The sequence below is a fragment of the Astatotilapia calliptera genome, chromosome 3, assembly GCF_964374335.1.
Source record: "Astatotilapia calliptera chromosome 3, fAstCal68.1, whole genome shotgun sequence".
Lineage (NCBI taxonomy): Eukaryota > Metazoa > Chordata > Actinopteri > Cichliformes > Cichlidae > Astatotilapia > Astatotilapia calliptera.
The window spans coordinates 4138457-4156567 of record NC_137424.1 but is presented as its reverse complement, the minus strand read 5'-3'; the positions used below and the strand labels follow the sequence as shown (position 1 = coordinate 4156567).

Below are 18111 nucleotides of genomic sequence, written 5' to 3'. Positions count from 1 at the left end.
GTTCAGGTGCTGGTACGTCCGCAGCAGGAGGTGAGGTCTGACCATCATCTGGAGTCTGCTCATCACCACATTGATCTGTTTCATGGTAAATTGATGTGGCATCAGGCATAACATTGGCACCTTCCGGAACCTCCGTTGACTCAGCGGAGATTGATGTCAGGTTACTCTTGGCGTGACTGGAACCTAGGTCTCTTGGGGCATTTTGCCTTGCAGCACCCCCAGTCGTCTCAGAGACTGGCTGTGTTTCGAACCAGGCAATGGGAACAATGTCCTCCTCGTCTGAAGACTGGTCAAGCTCCGTTGTCCTGTTGGGAGTATTCTGACGTGTCCTAGGCTTTCTAGCTCGTTTGGGCTGAGCACGCTCCTCCGTTGGTGCGGCAAGAAATCCGCATGGGAGTAAGAGGTCACGATGCAGCGTGCGCTTGGGACCCTCGCCGTTCTCTGGTCTAACTGTATAGACTGGGAGGTCTCCAGCTTTCTTTACTACCACATGGACTGTGGACTCCCACTTATCAGCGAGCTTGTGCTTTCCTCGGATACGCACGTTTCTGACGAGTACTCTGTCGCCAACGCCTAAAGCAGAAGGACTCACTCGCTTATCAAACCGAATCTTATTCCTCTCAGCTACCTTGGCAGCAGTTCTTGTGGCAACTTTGTAGCTCTGCTCAAGGCGAGATTTAAGGTCTTGTACGTATTGGGAATGTGACTTGTGTCGCTGTTCTTTCACTGGTAACCCAAATGCGAGGTCGACAGGCAACCTTGGCTGGCGTCCAAACATTAGTTCATATGGTGTGAACCCAGTCACCTCACTTCTGGTACAGTTGTACGCGTGGACCAACGGCTTTACAAAGTCCTTCCAGTGAGATTTTTCTTGACTTCCCAGAGTGCCAAGCATGTCTAATAGAGTGCGGTTGAAGCGTTCCACTGGGTTGCCCCTCGGGTGGTATGGTGTTGTTCGCGTTTTGCGGATGCCCGCAATCTGACAGAGTTCCTTGATCAACCGCGACTCAAAATCAGGACCTTGGTCACTGTGCAGCTTCTCTGGGAATCCATAATGGATGATGAAATTGTCCCACAACCACTTTGCAACTGTTCGAGCCTTTTGATTTTGTGTCGGTCCAGCTACAGCATACTTGGTGAAGTGATCAGTGATCACGAGGATGTCCTTTGTGTTGCTTCTGTCTGGTTCAACAGACAAAAAGTCCATACATACTAATTCGAGTGGTCGCGTCGTTGTTATATTCACCAGAGGGGCAGCTCTCTCGGGTAGAGCTTTCCTGCACACACACCTGGTACACGTCCTTATTTTCTTCTCAATGTCCAAAGCCATTCTTGGCCAGTAGAATCTAGCTCTGACTAGATCCACTGTGCGTTCCTTTCCCGTGTGACCCATGTCGTCGTGCAGACTGGTCAATACCACGTCCCGAAGTTCCTCAGGCAAGACTAACTGATGTTGTGGGTGTCCCTCTTCTAGGCGTGTTCTATAGAGGATGCCATTTCGGAGCTCAAACTTGTTCAATTCTCTCAACAAGAGAGGCAGATCTGGAAGCTCGGTTCTTAGACTAGATGGTGGTTTCACTCCGTGCTCAATCTGGGAAATGACATGCTTAATGCACTGATCAGCTCGTTGCTTGTCTCTGAGGTCCTCTTCTGAAAGGTTTGGGATGATGGGTAGTCCTCCAAGCCCGTCCTCATGACCAAAACTGTCAGGCACCGCATCTGCAGAAATGGCCAGGCTTTCAACCAGGGAGATACTACCATCACAGTCCATTGCATTGTCGGCGCAATAGACAAGTTGTCTCTCACAAATGGCTTGAACGACCTCTGGATTAACCATTTCAATGTCTCCTGGGTCAGATAGGTGATGTTGAGTGAAACGACGTATCCTGTCCCACTCTTTCTGAGATGGTAGGTCATCACGCAGATTGCCGTGAGGGCGTCTCGACAATGCGTCAGCATCTCCATTTTGTTTCCCAGGGCGGTACTGGAGCTTAAAAGAGAAGGTGGAGAGTGCAGCCAGCCACCTATAGCTGGTTGCATCGAGCTTGGCAGAAGTAAGTATATAAGTGAGAGGATTGCTGTCAGTGACCACCGTAAACTGATTGCCATACAGATAGTCACTGAACTTCTCTGTCACAGACCACTTCAATGCCAGGAACTCAAGCTTGTGAGCCGGGTAGCGGGATTCACTACGTGATAACCCTCTGCTAGCGTAGGCAACAACACGCAGCTGCCCCTCCTGCTCCTGATACAAGGCCGCTCCGAGGCCGGTGGAGCTTGCATCCGTGTGTAGGATGTAGGGCAACGTGGGATCTGCAAAGGCTAGAACTGGGGATGTTGTCAGTTTGTCTATAATCATTTCGAAGGCCTGCTGGCAAGCAGGTGTCCAACGGTCCAGAAATGGTTCTTTTGGGTGGTAATACTGCCCACTCTTGTCTTTTGACTTGGAATGCTTCTGAACAGGTGGGTACCCCGATGTCAGGTCATTCAGAGGCTTTACTATGCTTGAATAGCCTTTGATGAACTTCCTATAGTACCCGCAGAATCCCAAGAAGGCTCTCAGCTCTTTTAGGCGGTGAGGAACTGGCCAGGTCCTTAATGCTGCTATCTTCTCTGGGTCTGTTTCCACTCCCCGCTCCGACACCACATGTCCCAGATAACGAACCGAAGACTGGAAGAACTTGCATTTTTCTGGAGACAGCTTCAGCCCGTACTCCTTCAACCGGTTGAGAACCTTGATGAGTCTCGCTTCGTGTTCTTCTAAAGTCTTTGAAAAGACTATCAGGTCATCCAGAAAAACTACAACCTCCTTCAGGTTCATGTCGCCCATGCACTTTTCCATCAGCCTCTGGAAGGTACTTGGGGCGTTCGTCACTCCTTGAGGCATGCGATTAAACTCCCAAAAACCAAGCGGGCAGACAAAGGCAGTCTTGGGCTTATCAGCTTCATCAACCTCAATCTGGTAATAACCAGACTTGAGGTCGAGAACACTGAACCACCTGGAACCAGAGAGTGCTGTGAAAGTGTCGTCCATCCTTGGGAGTGCGTACGCATCCTTCACTGTCTGCAGGTTCAACTTCCTGTAATCAATACAGAGGCGAACTTGACCATTTTTCTTCCTGACCACAACAATAGGAGATGAAAATGGAGACTCGCTCTCACGAATCACTCCAGCATCAAGAAGTTCTTGAAGATGTTTTCTGACGGCTTCCACATCGTTTGGGTGGATTGGCCGGGCCCTGTGCTTGAATGGTGTTTGGTCAGACAGCTTGATGTGATGCTTTACTTTATCTGTCCTCCCAAAGTCAATATCATTCATGGCAAAGACTTCAGGCATGCCATTTAGCTTTTCCACAATTCTGTCTCTCCACTCTGGAGAAATGTGAGATTCCCCAAAGTCAAAGACCAGCTTAGGTTGATCAGGGGACTTGGATCCAGGTAGCTTGGTTGGCTCCTGACCCTCCGTCGCACTCTGTTTGTGCGGTAGAATAGCCTGGATTGCATTGAGCTCAGCAATCACGCTCTTGGCCGGAATAGTGATGTCGTGCTCAGACGCATTAGAAATCACAACTGGTAGCCTGCATGGGGATCTGGTCGGTATGTTAAGGAGGCAGGTCTTTACTAGAAGTCCTCCAGGCAGAGATGATGTAGGGTACTCCACAATGGCACACTTCTCCGACTGGAGTCCCTTGACTGCTACAGTTCCCTCTAAAACAACAGTTTCTCCAGCCGGAACAACCTTCTTGTCTTTCCCATGCATCCTCACCACTCCAATGTTACTGTCATGACATTGTTCATGTCGCAGTTGTAATACTTTCAGCACAGTCTTGTAGCCATCTGCTGAAGGGTGGTGGATCACTGGACCTTTCTCTTTGTGCATGTTATATGCCACATCAAGGGTGTTAGTACCAATCAGTACATGAAAGCCAGATGTTCCACTGTCTGGGACCACTAAGGCCAAGGTTGGGACATCACACTCCTTCCCCAGGAATTGTTCTGGGAAGGTGATGGTGATTTTAATGTAGCCCAAATAAGGCACGGGTAACCCATTGGCACCTTCAACTTCCAATAGATCATACAGTGGCTCTATCTGTGTTTTGAACAGATGTTGATCAAAGAAGGACTTGGTAACCGTAGTCACTTGTGAACCTGTGTCCATCAGACAGTTAAACTGTTTATCTTGGATCATCACTTGGCATGTACTCTTTGTACCTATCAGTTTTGGGGAAACCTTCGAAAGGTGTTTCCTGACATTACACTGGTTCAAAGCAGCACTTAATTTAGGTGTAGCGTCTTTATTAACAGGGCGCTGGTGAGCTGCTACAGCCTCAGTTTGCCCTACAACTGAGGCTACATCTAAAAATTTTCATTGGGAGTTAGATGGTCGGTTGCATCCCAAAGACGCTGCTTTTCTCTTAGCTGACTTCTTTTTTCATCAACGAGTCTGGGGTTTGGTTCGTTAGTGCAAGTTGAGGAAATGTGGCCATCCTGACCACACTTGAAACAATACCAAGCCTTTGGCCTTGCATTCTGTTTTGGGTTGGAGGGCTTCCAGCTTGGTGCTCTAGGGTTAAGTTTAGGTGGTAGTGGTTGGCTGGATGTGTGCTCAGCGCTCCCCTTGGGTTTCGAGGTCTTTTGGGGTTTCTTTGACATCAATGCGGTAAGCTGGCTCTGAAGAGATGCGACCTGCTGTTTGAGTTCCGCCAACGTGTTGGACTCGGGTGGGATCACTACTTGCTGGCTGCAGGCACATGTGCTTTGCGAGCTAGTAATGGCCCGCTGTCGATTTGAGCCGAGGTGCTTCTTCATGCGTGTGACTTTGGCTGCATGTCTATCCTCTTCAGTACGGATCTGTAACAGGAGCTCTGCAAACGCTGGAGGGTGACTTTTCTTTTCTTCTAGGTTGAGGTCAGAGAGCAAGATGTTGTCCCAACAACCGCGGCAGAATTGTTTGAGAATATATTTGTCTGCTTCTTCAGCAGCAATTCCTCCCCTCTTAACAGCAAGGTTTAGAATAGCCTGGAGGCGGCAGAGGTAAGACGAAGCCTTTTCACCAGGATCCTGAAGAGTGTTCATAAACTGGGCGAAAAGTTCTTCGCCATCTTCAACAGTTCCAAAGGCTGCATCCAGCAGTTGAAGGTAAGTTTCAGGGGTAGCTTCAGGACTTAGCCTTTTAACAATATCTGCTGCAGGGGAGAGCAAGCTTTCAACCATTTTCCGAGACTTCTGAAGATTGGACAGAGTGGGATCTTTCCTGAGAAGCTCAGCATGTGATCGCCATGTGTCGTAGTCGGTCTCATTACTGGGTCTTGGGGTTTTTCCTGAAAATGGGTGAAGCTTGATGGGAAAATGTGGATATGTGTTACAGTCACTTTTCCTTACAATGTGTTCAACGATGACCTTTTGAACTTCAGGTGGATGGAGGTCACTCTCCCTGATGGGTAGATTTTGCCTCAGGATGGTGGGTGGCTTTGGTTTGGGGCAATCTTGACCGGAATCTGTTAAGGAGGGACTTCTGAACATCCGGTGCTCTGAGGTTTCAACTGTTTCAAGAGATGTGTCGAACGGTTTGGCTACAGATGCCTCATCAATGCTGTCAGTTCCAATTGCCTCACTGATCTCTGACATCATGTCTCTCAGCACTTCTTCGTAGTCTTTCCCACTTAATTTTGCCAATTTCTTTATCTCATTGAGGTAGGTTTTGGTAACATTGCAGCCAACCTTCGTAGTGTAAATGCTAGCCAAAGCTTGAACGAGATACCTGACACTTGGGTTCTCTTTGAGTTCATGTGTGTAAGGCAAAAGAGAAGATAAGGCTTCAATGGCGGCACCATCTTGATATTCAATAATCAGGTTTTTATAAAACTCTGATTCAGCATCAGTTACTGAAACAAGCCTAAAAGAACCAAATTTCTTCAGAAAGTCTATAATCTCCTCATCTTCTGGCGATTCAAGCAACCCACTCACAATCACTGCATTAGGGACTTTGATACCTGAGTTAGCTATGAACTCCATCTTTGGCAATGACAAACAACTTTTAAACAACTTTTTTTTTCATACAATTCCCCAAACTTGAGATATGTTTCACTGCTGACACTTAACTAGGCTCCTGGCTGGCTCGCCACTTTTGTAACAGGTATTACAATTAAACAACATGAGATATGCATTAAATTATTGTCTCAACGACTTTGGACCAGTATCAGAAAGTTCTAGGTAAGACTATGGAGCCTTGAAAGGATCAGCAGAGAAGGAACCACACAATGATAGAATAGATGTGATTTGAGTAGAAACTGTATTGAAAGTTGTAAAGTTTACAAACCCTGCCTGTCTAAAGCCGGCTTCCTACAGTGCACAAACGCACATTAAAGGGCCCAAAAATAAAATCAAAACAACATCCTCTTTAAGGAAATTCTCCAAAGAGTTTCAATTAAAGAGCTTCCGCTCCCGTTGCTCAGTCCACTTCTCTTTAGAAAGAGAAATTAGAGTTCCTTGTGTGTGTGTGTGTGTTTCTGTCCATTGGTTCTAACACTACCCGGGTAGATTTTTAAAGTGTTAGTCTTATCTGTATCAAGGAAGGTAGTAATAGTCCTGAGGTTCGCTGAAGATGGATCCCACGGCTGGCCACACCGCACTCGGGTCCGTCGACAGTCACTCTCTCGGGATTGGCTCGCCACTGAACCCACAGGGTTCAGATCTCAAATGATCCAGTCCTGGTCAAAAACCAATCGGAGCTCGTGGTGAGATAGCTCGTCCAGCTGACGCAGCTTCCCACGGCCATATTTCACAGATCTCAGATCCAGGATCTTTCAGCTAATTTGGCGGTTGCCTCGTGAGTAGCGGTTGCCTCGTGAGTAATGGCTTCCACAACAGGAAATGTTGACTAACAGAAAGTCATCTCAAGGCATACTCGCCTCCTAGCGGCGGGGAGGGAAAATTACACCTCCAACCTTATGCAGCAGCACAACCCACAAATCTGATGTGGGTTACACAAAGAAAGAAAGGGTCGAGGCTGATTGGTGTATGTGCCCATGAGTATGAGTGTACACGGGTGTTTCTCTGTGTTAGTGACAGTCTGACAGAAGGCTGCATCCCTCAGCCTCATGTGGGCTGTGTAGCCCCTTTACAACTGCAGTGAGAGCTCAGACCTGTTTCTGGTGGGTGGTGGACTCCTCCAGGGCTTCCCCTGATTCCTCTTCTGCCACAGAAGACTGTGGCCTCAGAAACTCATATCTGCTTTTTGCAAACGAACCTGTTGGCTTCATCAGCAGGGGCGGATGTAGAAGGGTGGCATGGGGTGGCAAGTGCCACCCTAAAATGATCCCTTGCCACCCCAAGTGCCACCCCAGTTTTGCATATGACAGTGTTGTTTATTAAAATAAGTTTAACAGTTTGAGCGTAGTTACAGTCAGCAGTGAATATAAATGCTAGAACTGGATATATTCCATAGTGTCCCCCCCTCCACATTAACAAATGGTTCAGCCCATAGCAGGACGGCTTTCTTCTTGTTTTCAGTAGCAAGCGATGCTTATGATTGTGCCAGAGCACATTTTGAACAACACCATGGGAATTTCTGATTTTACACAGGTGGGTGGATGTTACACTGTGGAAATGAAGGAAGGTGAGTGCTATTTTAAATGGTTGTAGAAAATGAAAAAACAGCAGGTGTATTGGCTGCATTTTTAGATAAATAGTTGTATCTGTTTACAAAATGTACAATTTATATTTGCATTTCAAGTTATAAACATTTACCCAACACGTCTGTGGTTTTTTTACAGTAAAAAATACTGCTAGGATTTTAGGTTCTTTGTGTGATTTCAGATCAGTAATAGTTACATTAATAGTAATAGTAATACTAATGCAGTATGTCAGTGAAAAAACAACTAAATTCAGTTGAGCTGAAAAGATACCAAACAAAGCAAGAGGAGGAAAAAATAAAATGAAACAATCTGAGGGTGAAATACAAACGTAAACTCAAAGGAGTCACAAATGTCCGGTTGTGTTTCAGACCTCAGAGGGTGAATCCAACAAATCATGAAAAATGAGGTTTACATGTTTGTTCATGACAGTGCAGATTTCTGACATTTTGTGTCATTTAAGCTGCAACAATGTGACTGTTTTCTAACAAAAACAGTGAAACTTAAGTTAGACTTGTGTTTGTAAATGAAGCGCCCCATGTTGTGTAGCTTTCTGGAGTTTATACTTATTGGGCTACATATGTATTTAATATACAGGCTGTACAGTACATAACATCAAAACTCACATGTTTCATGTAAGTAAAGTGTGTAACCATGTGGGCTACAGACAATAATTAAGTTATAGACTATATTTATATGAAAAACGTGCATACTTACTGCATTTGAATCATTTTAACCACATGTAACCACCTGCATATGTGTTTGGGGGAAAAAGGCTTTGATTTTGCCACCCTAAGAAAATTTCTCTAGAGCCGCCCCTGACCATTTCACAGGATTTGCATTTAAAGATGCAACAAGACTAAAATGGTTAGGGTCAGGAGGTCAAAGGTCAGAGCTCCTGTGGGTCTGAGGGCGGCCTCACGCTGGAGAAGGATGAAGGAGTCTGACCTGAGCCAGTGTTTGACATGAACACATCAGCACTGCTGTCAGTGAGCCTAACGACAGCCGTTAGCATCATTTCAGTGTTTCAGTCATAAAAACACTTCCTGTCACTGTGGTGGTTACAGTGACATCATGCAGTTTGTGCTTTGACCTCCAGAGGGCGACAAATCAGCACAGACAGAGAGCTCCATTCAAACTTTGCTGCCATCAGGAATAATTCTTCAAATATAATCATCAGTGTTTGAGCAGTTATGATATCAGGGACAATCTAGACATGTGTGACAATACTGAACATGTCACATGACACACCTCAAACATCATGTGATCCACTCTCAGTCTGCACTTTCATTCATGACTTCAACAGGTTGAAATGAGCTTTGAAGAAACATCAGTGAAATAAATCTTTCATGGATTCATGTGAGCAGCAGATGAACTTTGTACCAACAACATCTTCAATAACAGAGTCTGAATGAAGCTCAGGTGTTGATGCTGCTCACTGATTGGACGCTTGGTTTCAGCTCTGCTCTCAGTCTTTACTGCACAGGTGAAGGTAGAAAGTGTGACTGGATCTATAGACTGGAAACAGAGAAACATGCTGAACATTTGAAGCTTTGCAGCAGAAATGTTCATGTTACAAATACAGCAGAGCTGATCTGGGATCAGTGTGTTCACACCTGCAGCTACAACAAGGTTTCATGTCTCCACACGTCAGCATGTGAACTTTACTCTGACTCAGTCTGAGCAGTCAGACGGCATATTTTTAAAGTTAACACATCAGCACACACAGAGCTGAGCCCCTCCCACCTGTCCTGAGTTTCAGGTGGAGCCCCGCCTCCTTCCAGGAAGCAGCTCACCTGTGTGTCCGTGTTTAGTGTCCAGGGGCCCGTTCTTCGTACGTCGCTTACTACATCCAAGATCAAATGACACATCCAAGATCAAATCATCGCGCTAACCGTGAGCTCGCTAATCCGGTTCCCCGAACACACCTGCTGTTGACGATTACTACAGCTGGACGCAGGAATGTGACATCACTGGGTGTCGTAAAAGGGGCTACGCATCGATAGTAGAAACATTGATCGGCAACCCGCTGATTGGTCGGCGAAAATGTCCAAGGGGCGTGCTCGGTATTTTCCGGCAGCAGAGCAAGAACTCATGAGTGAGGGATTTCAGGAGTTTCAGAGTTTAATTAAAACGCAAGAGAACACTGCAAAGGCTGCAAAAGCAAGGAGAGAGGGCTGGCAGAAAGTTGCTGACAAATCAAACTCGTAGGTAATTTAATAATAATAATAATAATAATGGATTGGGTTTATATAACGCTTTCCAAGGCACCCAAAGCGCTTTACGATACCACTATTCATTCACTCCCACATTCACACACTGGTGGAGGCAGCTACGGTTGTAGCCAGGCTGCCATATCGCGCCATCGGCCCCTCTGGCCAACACCAGTAGGCGGTAGGGTAGATCGATCATATGACACTATATTGTCCAATATCATATGGCATTATATTATAATATGTTATATTATATCCCCTTTCACATTAGAGCCACAACAGGACCCACTAGAACATGGGAACAGGTAAAAGTGGAATACAGGAGTATTCTACAGAATGGTAATATTTATCTCTTAGATTGCTTTGCGTCTCTTGGCAAGGTAATACTGGCCTGTAATACTCTGTTAGTTTGTTCATAACAGCAACCAAGAAAAGGGCAGAGGAAAAAAAGACAGGTGGTGGTCCTGCACCCCCTCGTCAACAAGTTGGTTAAGTAAATAATACCCTCACGGGAATATCGATATCTCTCTATGAGCACACTGTCGCGCTGAGCTAAAGGATCCTGTCTGTCCCGCAATATACGCTGAATTCTGAGGACTCTCCTTATCAATCTTGCACCTTCCGCAATGGGTTGGTCGCGTATACGGACAGGACATGGCTGCGACAGGCTTCCCAAATCCACCTTCGCTTTTATAGCCGTGGTCTCTCATCTTGATTACACGAAGTAATTTACAATTACTACTCTGAAATATGAATTACATCTGTAATAATCACATACATGTAATAGAATGTTAATAGTACATTTCCCTTTTTTAGGAAATGACCTGTATGTATCTGTGTGACATCAATAAAAGGATCAAGTGCTGCATTATCTTTAGTTACATTGATGTTATTTATTTATGGTGAAACAGTGGAAAAATATCGCTGTTGCTTTTGTATAAATGAAGCGGACATACCTGCGTGGCCGCGATCTAATCCTGTTTACATAAAGTAAACCTGCTCCCGAGCAGGTTTACGCTTACGGCTCTGTTGCTATGACAGCAAGTCCCAGATGAGCTTCGGGGAACCGACTGATCCAGGATCACGCGAAATCGTCAACAATCTAATCCGGCTAACCTACTTAGCGAGGTACGAAGAACGGGCCCCAGGTGTGGAGTGGAGCTTGTTGTTGGTGTGTGAAGAAACTGTAAGTTTGCTTTGTTTCCTCCTTTAACAGTTTGTCTTTAGGAACTTTACTGTTTGTTCAGCTCGTGTTTGATTTCTTCACACAACAAACTGTGTGTGTTTGTATTTCTGGTCTCTCCATTAAAGTCAGTGTGTAATGTTTCCTGGCTAACATCAGCTGTGTGCAGCTTAGTTCAGCACAAATCTGCCGCTCCATAGTTCACGGTAACGGACTCACAGCTGGACCAACGAGGCCGAGTGTGTCCGCCACTCTGAGCTACGTTCGTGTTTGTGTACTTGTAGTTTGTACTTTGAGTTCAGTCAGAGCCCACAGAGGACGCAGCGTACGTGATGACGTCACAGCCCTTTACCTCCTTTACTGTCACTGTGATTAATATTTACACACGAGACACCTGCAGAGCTCTGACGCTGAGCTAGCACACAGCATGCTAACACTAAGCTAACACTAAGCTAAAGCTAGGCTAGCCAAGAACCCAGAGTGACGTAAAGCTGAGTAAACACTGACCCCAGACCAGCACCGTGATAAAGTGAGCTGCTGCTGCTGAACTTGAACAGGTAACAAAGTGATGAGCAGTCAGGCTGCAGGTTTCTACCTGTTCATGTTTCCACAGTAGAATCACTTTGAAGTGTCTTTGTGCTGTTTCATCTTTGATTTGTGTTCATAAACACTCAGAGAAACATCACGTGACCTCATCAGGATCTGTGTTGGTGTGTGGGGCTGTACCTCAGCTTTATGTTGTTACATGCTCATTTGTTCATTTCACACAGTAACATCAAAGTAATGTTATGAGGAGTAATGAAGTAACGTACTCCATTACTTTTAATTAAAGTGTTCTGTGTAATATGTGTAGTAATGACTGTTTTGAGTAATGACCAACACTGATCACAACAAAGAGGAAATGCCTCCAACATGCACAAACATTTGAGCCACAACATGCAGTTAATGTGCACAAATGTCTTTGATATGCTGCTCAGTGATGGTGGTGACTGTCAGAGCAGAGCTACTGAGAATCAATAAGTAATATCAATGATGGGATCAGAATCACTAAATTCTTCTCATCCCTGTCAGTATCATACATGTGCTGTATAATGTGATAAATGTAGAGGTGCTGGCTGTTCTCTCACTCTGCTGTTTAGCTGTAAAGGACGCCTCCCTGCCTTTGTCTCATTCATGACCTTTAATAGTCTCTTCTAACATGCAGAGATCTGTATGATCTGTTTCATAGAGTCTAACCAGCCTGTACAGGTAACAACAACAGTCACTGCATCACTGACACACAAACGTCATCTCTGTCAATAACAACATTCATACATGGAATAAAAACACATCAGTGGATCATTGCTGGAGCTGATGTTTGTGCTCCTGGTGCAAAGGCTCTCAGTTTCCTCCTTGAAATAACATCAGTGGTGGGTCAGCGACATGCTTTCTTTCCCTCTCAGGTTTAAATATCTGGGACTCTCCACCGTTTGGTTTTAGAGCTGAAGAAGCTTCTCAGATGAAACGTCTTCCAGAAACTTAAAGACGTCTCTTTTCTCTCCAAGCTCCTTAGATCACATGACCTGGATGACTGAACCTACAGACATATTGACCTGGTTTCATGGTCACATGACAGGTCAGAGGTCAGTTCCTCCTGTTAATGTGAACTCACTGAGTGTTTGTGGTTTACCTCTCAGACTGACTGAAGATGATGATGGAGGAAGAGGAGGACAGAGCAGAGTCTGCAGGGTCCAGCTGTCCGTCTGTGAGGAGTGACCGGTCCAAAGATCGAAATCCAGACTTCAGTGCTGAACCTGGAGCAACGAGGTCAGAGAGCTGAACTCACTGAGTAACAGAAATAATTCTGCACTGACATTATAATCAGTGTTGACTCTGGTTGATTGTCTGACTGTGTTTGTGAGCTGAGAGGAAATGAAAATGAGTTTGTAACAAAAATCAGTTTTGTCCAGTTTTCCTGTAAAAAGCTGAACTCTAATCTAAGAGGATGTTACTGACAGGAAACAGCTGCATTATCTGCAGTCTGTGTGATCACAGCTGCTTCAATCATGTTTGTGTCTGCAGAGGTCAGAGGTCACAGTCTGCAGGGTCCAGCTGTCCGTCTGTGAGGAGTGACCGGTCCAAAGGTCGACCTCCACACTTCAGTGGTGAACCTGGAGCAACGAGGTCAGAGAGCTGTGATGACTCCTTTACATGTTTGTGTTTCCTGGATAAATATGACCTGAAACATCCTCAGATTGTTACAAAGATTCATTAAAAAGAAAACAATGAAAGAGAAAAGATCCAAATGTTCGACTTGGTCATTTGCTGTTTGAGGACAGTGATGCTCATATCTGTGGGGAAAGTGTGACCTGAGTGGGTTCATGTTTGTCTTTAAAGAACAGAGCTGCTCTGATTCTCTTTGTGTCTGATCTGTTAAACAGTCTGAGAGGTCACACAGAGACCCAGCAGCTAAAGCCTGGATCATACTGGCTGCTGTTACTCCATCAGGACAACACTGAACCACAGTGGTGTGGATGTAGTGGATAAATCCCACCATACTGATGCTCAGAGTTAACCACAGGGAACAAAACCAGATGTTACCTTCAGATTGTGACCTTTGGAGTGGACGATGCAGATTTCAATAGAGAATAAATGTTGTTGTTTTTCAGCTGTGAAGAAAGAATCTAATTTTCTGAACTTAAGAATTTATGATGCTGGAAACAACATGGAGACTATAACACAACATTTCCACTGTGTTCATAGAATGAATGTAAAACTGTCAGACATTCATTAAATATGCAAAATGTCTACAGAAGCATCAGAGGGTCAGACGTGAAGCACTCAGTGATTTTGATCAAATGACTCATCAGTTATTGATCTGTACTACACTGATCTACCACGTTAGTAAAGCTGGTGTTCTGGTGGTGGAGGGAGACTCGGATCATGTTCTGGTTTTGGAGCAGTGATCTGCTGATGGTTCAGTTTGATGAGCTTCTTCAAAATCATCCCTGACATCACCACTGAAAGGACGTCCATGAAAACAGACTGAAAATTACTGATATGTTCACAATCTGAGAGTTTAAAACTTGACAGACTTGATTCAGATGAAGTTATTTGAGCAGAAACTCCTGGATCTTTATCCTGTGTTGATCTAATCCTTCATGGTTCCTCCACAGAGTGGAGCAGCAGAGCTCAGAGGTTCCCAGTGGTCAGTCTGCCCAGCAGCATCAAACACAGCTGGACTCCATATTTATGGTCTGTACATGTACAACAACTACTGTTACATCTGTTCTGTTCACAGTCATCACCATGCTGCTCTTTGGAGACCAGTGGATCGTCAGTGTGTCCAACATGGATCTGATGTTTGGCTCCATGATTTCAGTCTGATTGGCTCATTCATAAATATTCTGTTCCAGCTGCTGGAGGACAACATCATCACTTTTGTGAAGAACGAGCTGAAGAAGATCCAGAAGGTTCTGAGTCCAGATTACCCAGAATGCTTAGAGAGTCAGAGGAGCAGCAGCAGAGAGGCGTTTGTGAAGATCACAGTGGACTTCCTGAGGAGAATGAAGCAGGAGGAGCTGGCTGACCGTCTGCAGAGCAGTAAGAGGATTTATCTAAAGATTTAAGCTGCTGGATAAATGAACATTTTCCAGAGATGGAAGATGGAGCAACATGTTTTAAAGATTAGTTCTTTTTGGAATTGAGTGTTTATTTTTCTTCTCATTCAGAACTTCAAGCTGCAGTTTGTCACCGTAACCTTAAATCCACCCTGAAGAAGAAGTTCCAGTGTGTGTTTGAGGGCATCGCTAAAGCAGGAAACCCAACCCTCCTGAATCAGATCTACACAGAGCTCTACATCACAGAGGGAGGGACTGCAGAGGTCAATGATGAACATGAGGTCAGACAGATTGAAACAGCATCCAGGAAACCAGACAGACCAGAAACAACCATCAGACAAGAAGACATCTTTAAAGCCTCACCTGGAAGAGATGAACCAATCAGAACAGTGCTGACAAAGGGAGTGGCTGGCATTGGGAAAACAGTCTTAACACAGAAATACAGCCTGGACTGGGCTGAAGACAAAGCCAACCAGGACATCCAGTTCATATTTCCATTCACTTTCAGAGAGCTGAATGTGCTGAAAGAGGAAAAGTTCAGCTTGGTGGGACTTGTTCATCACTTCTTTACTGAAACCAAAGAAGCAGGAATCTGCAGCTTTGAAGACTTCCAGGTTGTGTTCATCTTTGATGGTCTGGATGAGTGTCGACTTCCTCTGGACTTCCACAAAACTACAATCCTAACTGACCCTAGAAAGTCCACCTCAGTGGATGTGCTGCTGATAAACCTCATCAGGGGGAAACTGCTTCCCTCTGCTCGCCTCTGGATAACCACACGACCTGCAGCAGCCAATCAGATCCCTCCTGACTGTGTTGGCATGGTGACAGAGGTCAGAGGGTTCACTGACCCACAGAAGGAGGAGTACTTCAGGAAGAGATTCAGAGATAAGAAGCAGGCCAGCAGGATCATCTCCCACATCAAGACATCACGAAGCCTCCACATCATGTGTCACATCCCAGTCTTCTGCTGGATCACTGCTACAGTTCTGGAGGATGTGCTGGAAACCAGAGAGGGAGGACAGCTGCCCAAGACCCTGACTGAGATGTACATCCACTTCCTGGTGGTTCAGGCCAAAGTGAAGAAGGTCAAGTATGATGGAGGAGCTGAGACAGATCCACACTGGAGTCCAGAGAGCAGGAAGATGATGGAGTCTCTGGGAAAACTGGCTTTTGATCAGCTGCAGAAAGGAAACCTGATCTTCTATGAATCAGACCTGACAGAGTGTGGCATCGATATCAGAGCAGCCTCAGTGTACTCAGGAGTGTTCACACAGATCTTTAAAGAGGAGAGCGGACTGTACCAGGACAAGGTGTTCTGCTTCATCCATCTGAGTGTTCAGGAGTTTCTGGCTGCTCTTCATGTCCATCTGACCTTCATCAACTCTGGACTCAATCTGCTGGAACAACAACAAACAACATCCAAGAAATCTAAATTATTTAACAAACCAAACCTACAATCTCTCCACCAGAGTGCTGTGAACAAGGCCTTACAGAGTCCAAATGGACACCTGGACTTGTTCCTCCGCTTCCTCCTGGGTCTTTCACTGAAGACTAATCAGAGTCTCCTACGAGGTCTGCTGACACAGACAGGAAGTAGCTCACAGTACAATAAGAAAACAGTCCAGTACATCAAGGAGAAGCTCAGTAAGAATCTGTCTGCAGAGAAAAGCATCAATCTGTTCCACTGTCTGAATGAACTGAATGATCGTTCTCTAGTGGAGGAGATCCAACAGTCCCTGAGATCAGGAAGTCTCTCCACAGATGAACTGTCTCCTGCTCAGTGGTCAGCTCTGGTCTTCATCTTACTGTCATCAGAAGAAGATCTGGATGTGTTTGACCTGAAGAAATACTCTGCTTCAGAGGAGGCTCTTCTGAGGCTGCTGCCAGTGGTCAAAGCCTCCAACAAAGCTCTGTAAGTACATATGTGATCATAGCTTTAGCTTTTAAATGTTTATTCTAGTTAACACAGATCAGGTGGAACAACTCAAATAACATATCAAAAATATTAAGTGGTCATCGGTACTCAGTTTGTTCAATACTGAATACAATGGAGCACAAATTGTCATTTTTTTTTTTTTTTTTTTAATAAATAGGACAGGGGGAATGAATGAGAGAGAGAGGGGGAGAGAAAGAAAGAAAACCAAAGGGGAGAAGAGACGGTGAGAAGGGGGGGGAAGAGAGAGAAAAAAAAAACAAAACTCCTGGGTCACCTGTATGGAGAAAAAAACAAACAAACAAACAAACAAAAACAAACAGAGGAGACAGCAAACAACAAAGAGCAACATAATAATAGAGAAAACAAAGCACCATCACAATAAACTAGCTAGTCATAGATATCAGTATTTACTAAGTAATAAACGATATTGTGCAGCACGCAAGATAGACAGCGCACAGTGTGCTTTGAGGCAGCAGCCAAGAAAGCTTTAGTCCGCGTCTGTGAATACCCATGTGTGCATACCTGTGTGGATCAGCATGCTTGCATTCCAAAGGTTTCTCCATGTAATGATCTGCTAGGGAGTGTGGGGGGGCCACAGCCCCGTCCTCCAGGGTGTGAAGCGGGTATGGAGGAGATCAAAACTCCAGACATCCAGAGGCCCCCAGAACACAAGAGACCATGGAAGACCAACAGAGGGGCAGCCGCGCCACTGTCCCAGTAAGAGCTGAGGAGAGTCCCAGATGAGGGCTCGCCCAGCAGCCGCGGAGCAGAAGTCAGGGGGAGTTGCAGTGACGCGCCCGTGAGCTCCGCCGGCCCCCAGCTGCGCCTGAGTGACCGAGCCCTAGGCCGAGAGGCCGGGGGCACCCCACCTCCAAAGGGGCCCGAGCGAGCCCCAGGCCCCAGGCCCCGATAAGCGGCCGCCAAGGAGTGAGCCGGTGTGTACCCGGACGCCCACCCCCAGACACAAAGAACCACCAACACACCGACACCTGAGGGAGTCCGCCACCGGCAGGGGAAGTGGTGGTGGGTGGAGATAGGCCTCCAAACCTTGGAGGGCCTGAGGTGTCCCCAGAGAGGTGGCGTCTGATACCCAACCTGACATATAGACACAGACATACAGGCACACACAGACACAAACATCCATTCCCACCCTCATGCTCTCATATGCACTCACTCCACACTCAACCAACGTGGAGACAGACATAAAGAGACGCTGTACACACAATCACACTCCCCAAGCGTACTCTACAAACCGGGTCTAGGTACCCTTGCCCCTGGAGGGGGGAATTGCACCCAGACCCAGGTGGTGTTACCCTTTTCCCTGCGGTGGGGAGAGGCAGACCACCCCGACTCCGCAGCAGCAGGGAGGCCCCACACCCCAGACCGCAGTCGGACGGCCAACTCCTCCTACTAGCCCTCCCGCTCCAGCAGGCCGCAGAGAATGGGGGTGGGAGAAGACTCCAAATTGTCCACGTTTCTGAAATATTTCTGGGTGTAACTGTCACCAAAGTGCAATTTAGACCTGGCCTGTGGTTGTTATCTAAGT

The 18111-nt window shown here is 46.0% G+C and overlaps 2 protein-coding genes and 1 long non-coding RNA gene across 4 annotated transcripts in view; 2 read left to right on the top strand and 1 right to left on the bottom strand.

Moving 5' to 3' along the window:
* Nucleotides 1-18111, top strand: part of LOC145424230 (uncharacterized) — a 236558-nt gene that overhangs the window by 169426 nt on the left and 49021 nt on the right. The window lies entirely within an intron of this gene.
* Nucleotides 8772-10033, bottom strand: LOC145425126 (uncharacterized). The gene is made up of 2 exons (XR_013905793.1): nt 9431-10033; nt 8772-9152 (listed from the first exon to the last, which is right to left on the bottom strand). It is a non-coding gene; the product is annotated as an uncharacterized LOC145425126 (long non-coding RNA).
* The window catches only part of LOC145419370 (protein NLRC3-like), a 30745-nt gene continuing 23634 nt past the window's right edge, over nt 11001-18111 (top strand). The window contains exons 1-6 of one of the 2 annotated variants that reach the window (XM_080297081.1): nt 11001-11033; nt 12707-12836; nt 13092-13193; nt 14186-14264; nt 14426-14612; nt 14741-16541. In XM_080297081.1, the coding sequence (XP_080153207.1) occupies nt 12718-12836; nt 13092-13193; nt 14186-14264; nt 14426-14612; nt 14741-16541 (2288 nt within the window). In that variant the 5' untranslated portion in view covers nt 11001-11033; nt 12707-12717. Of the gene's footprint in view, nt 11034-11889; nt 12646-12706; nt 12837-13091; nt 13194-14185; nt 14265-14425; nt 14613-14740; nt 16542-18111 lie in introns of those variants that run through there. The other variant, XM_080297086.1, reaches the window with a different exon arrangement.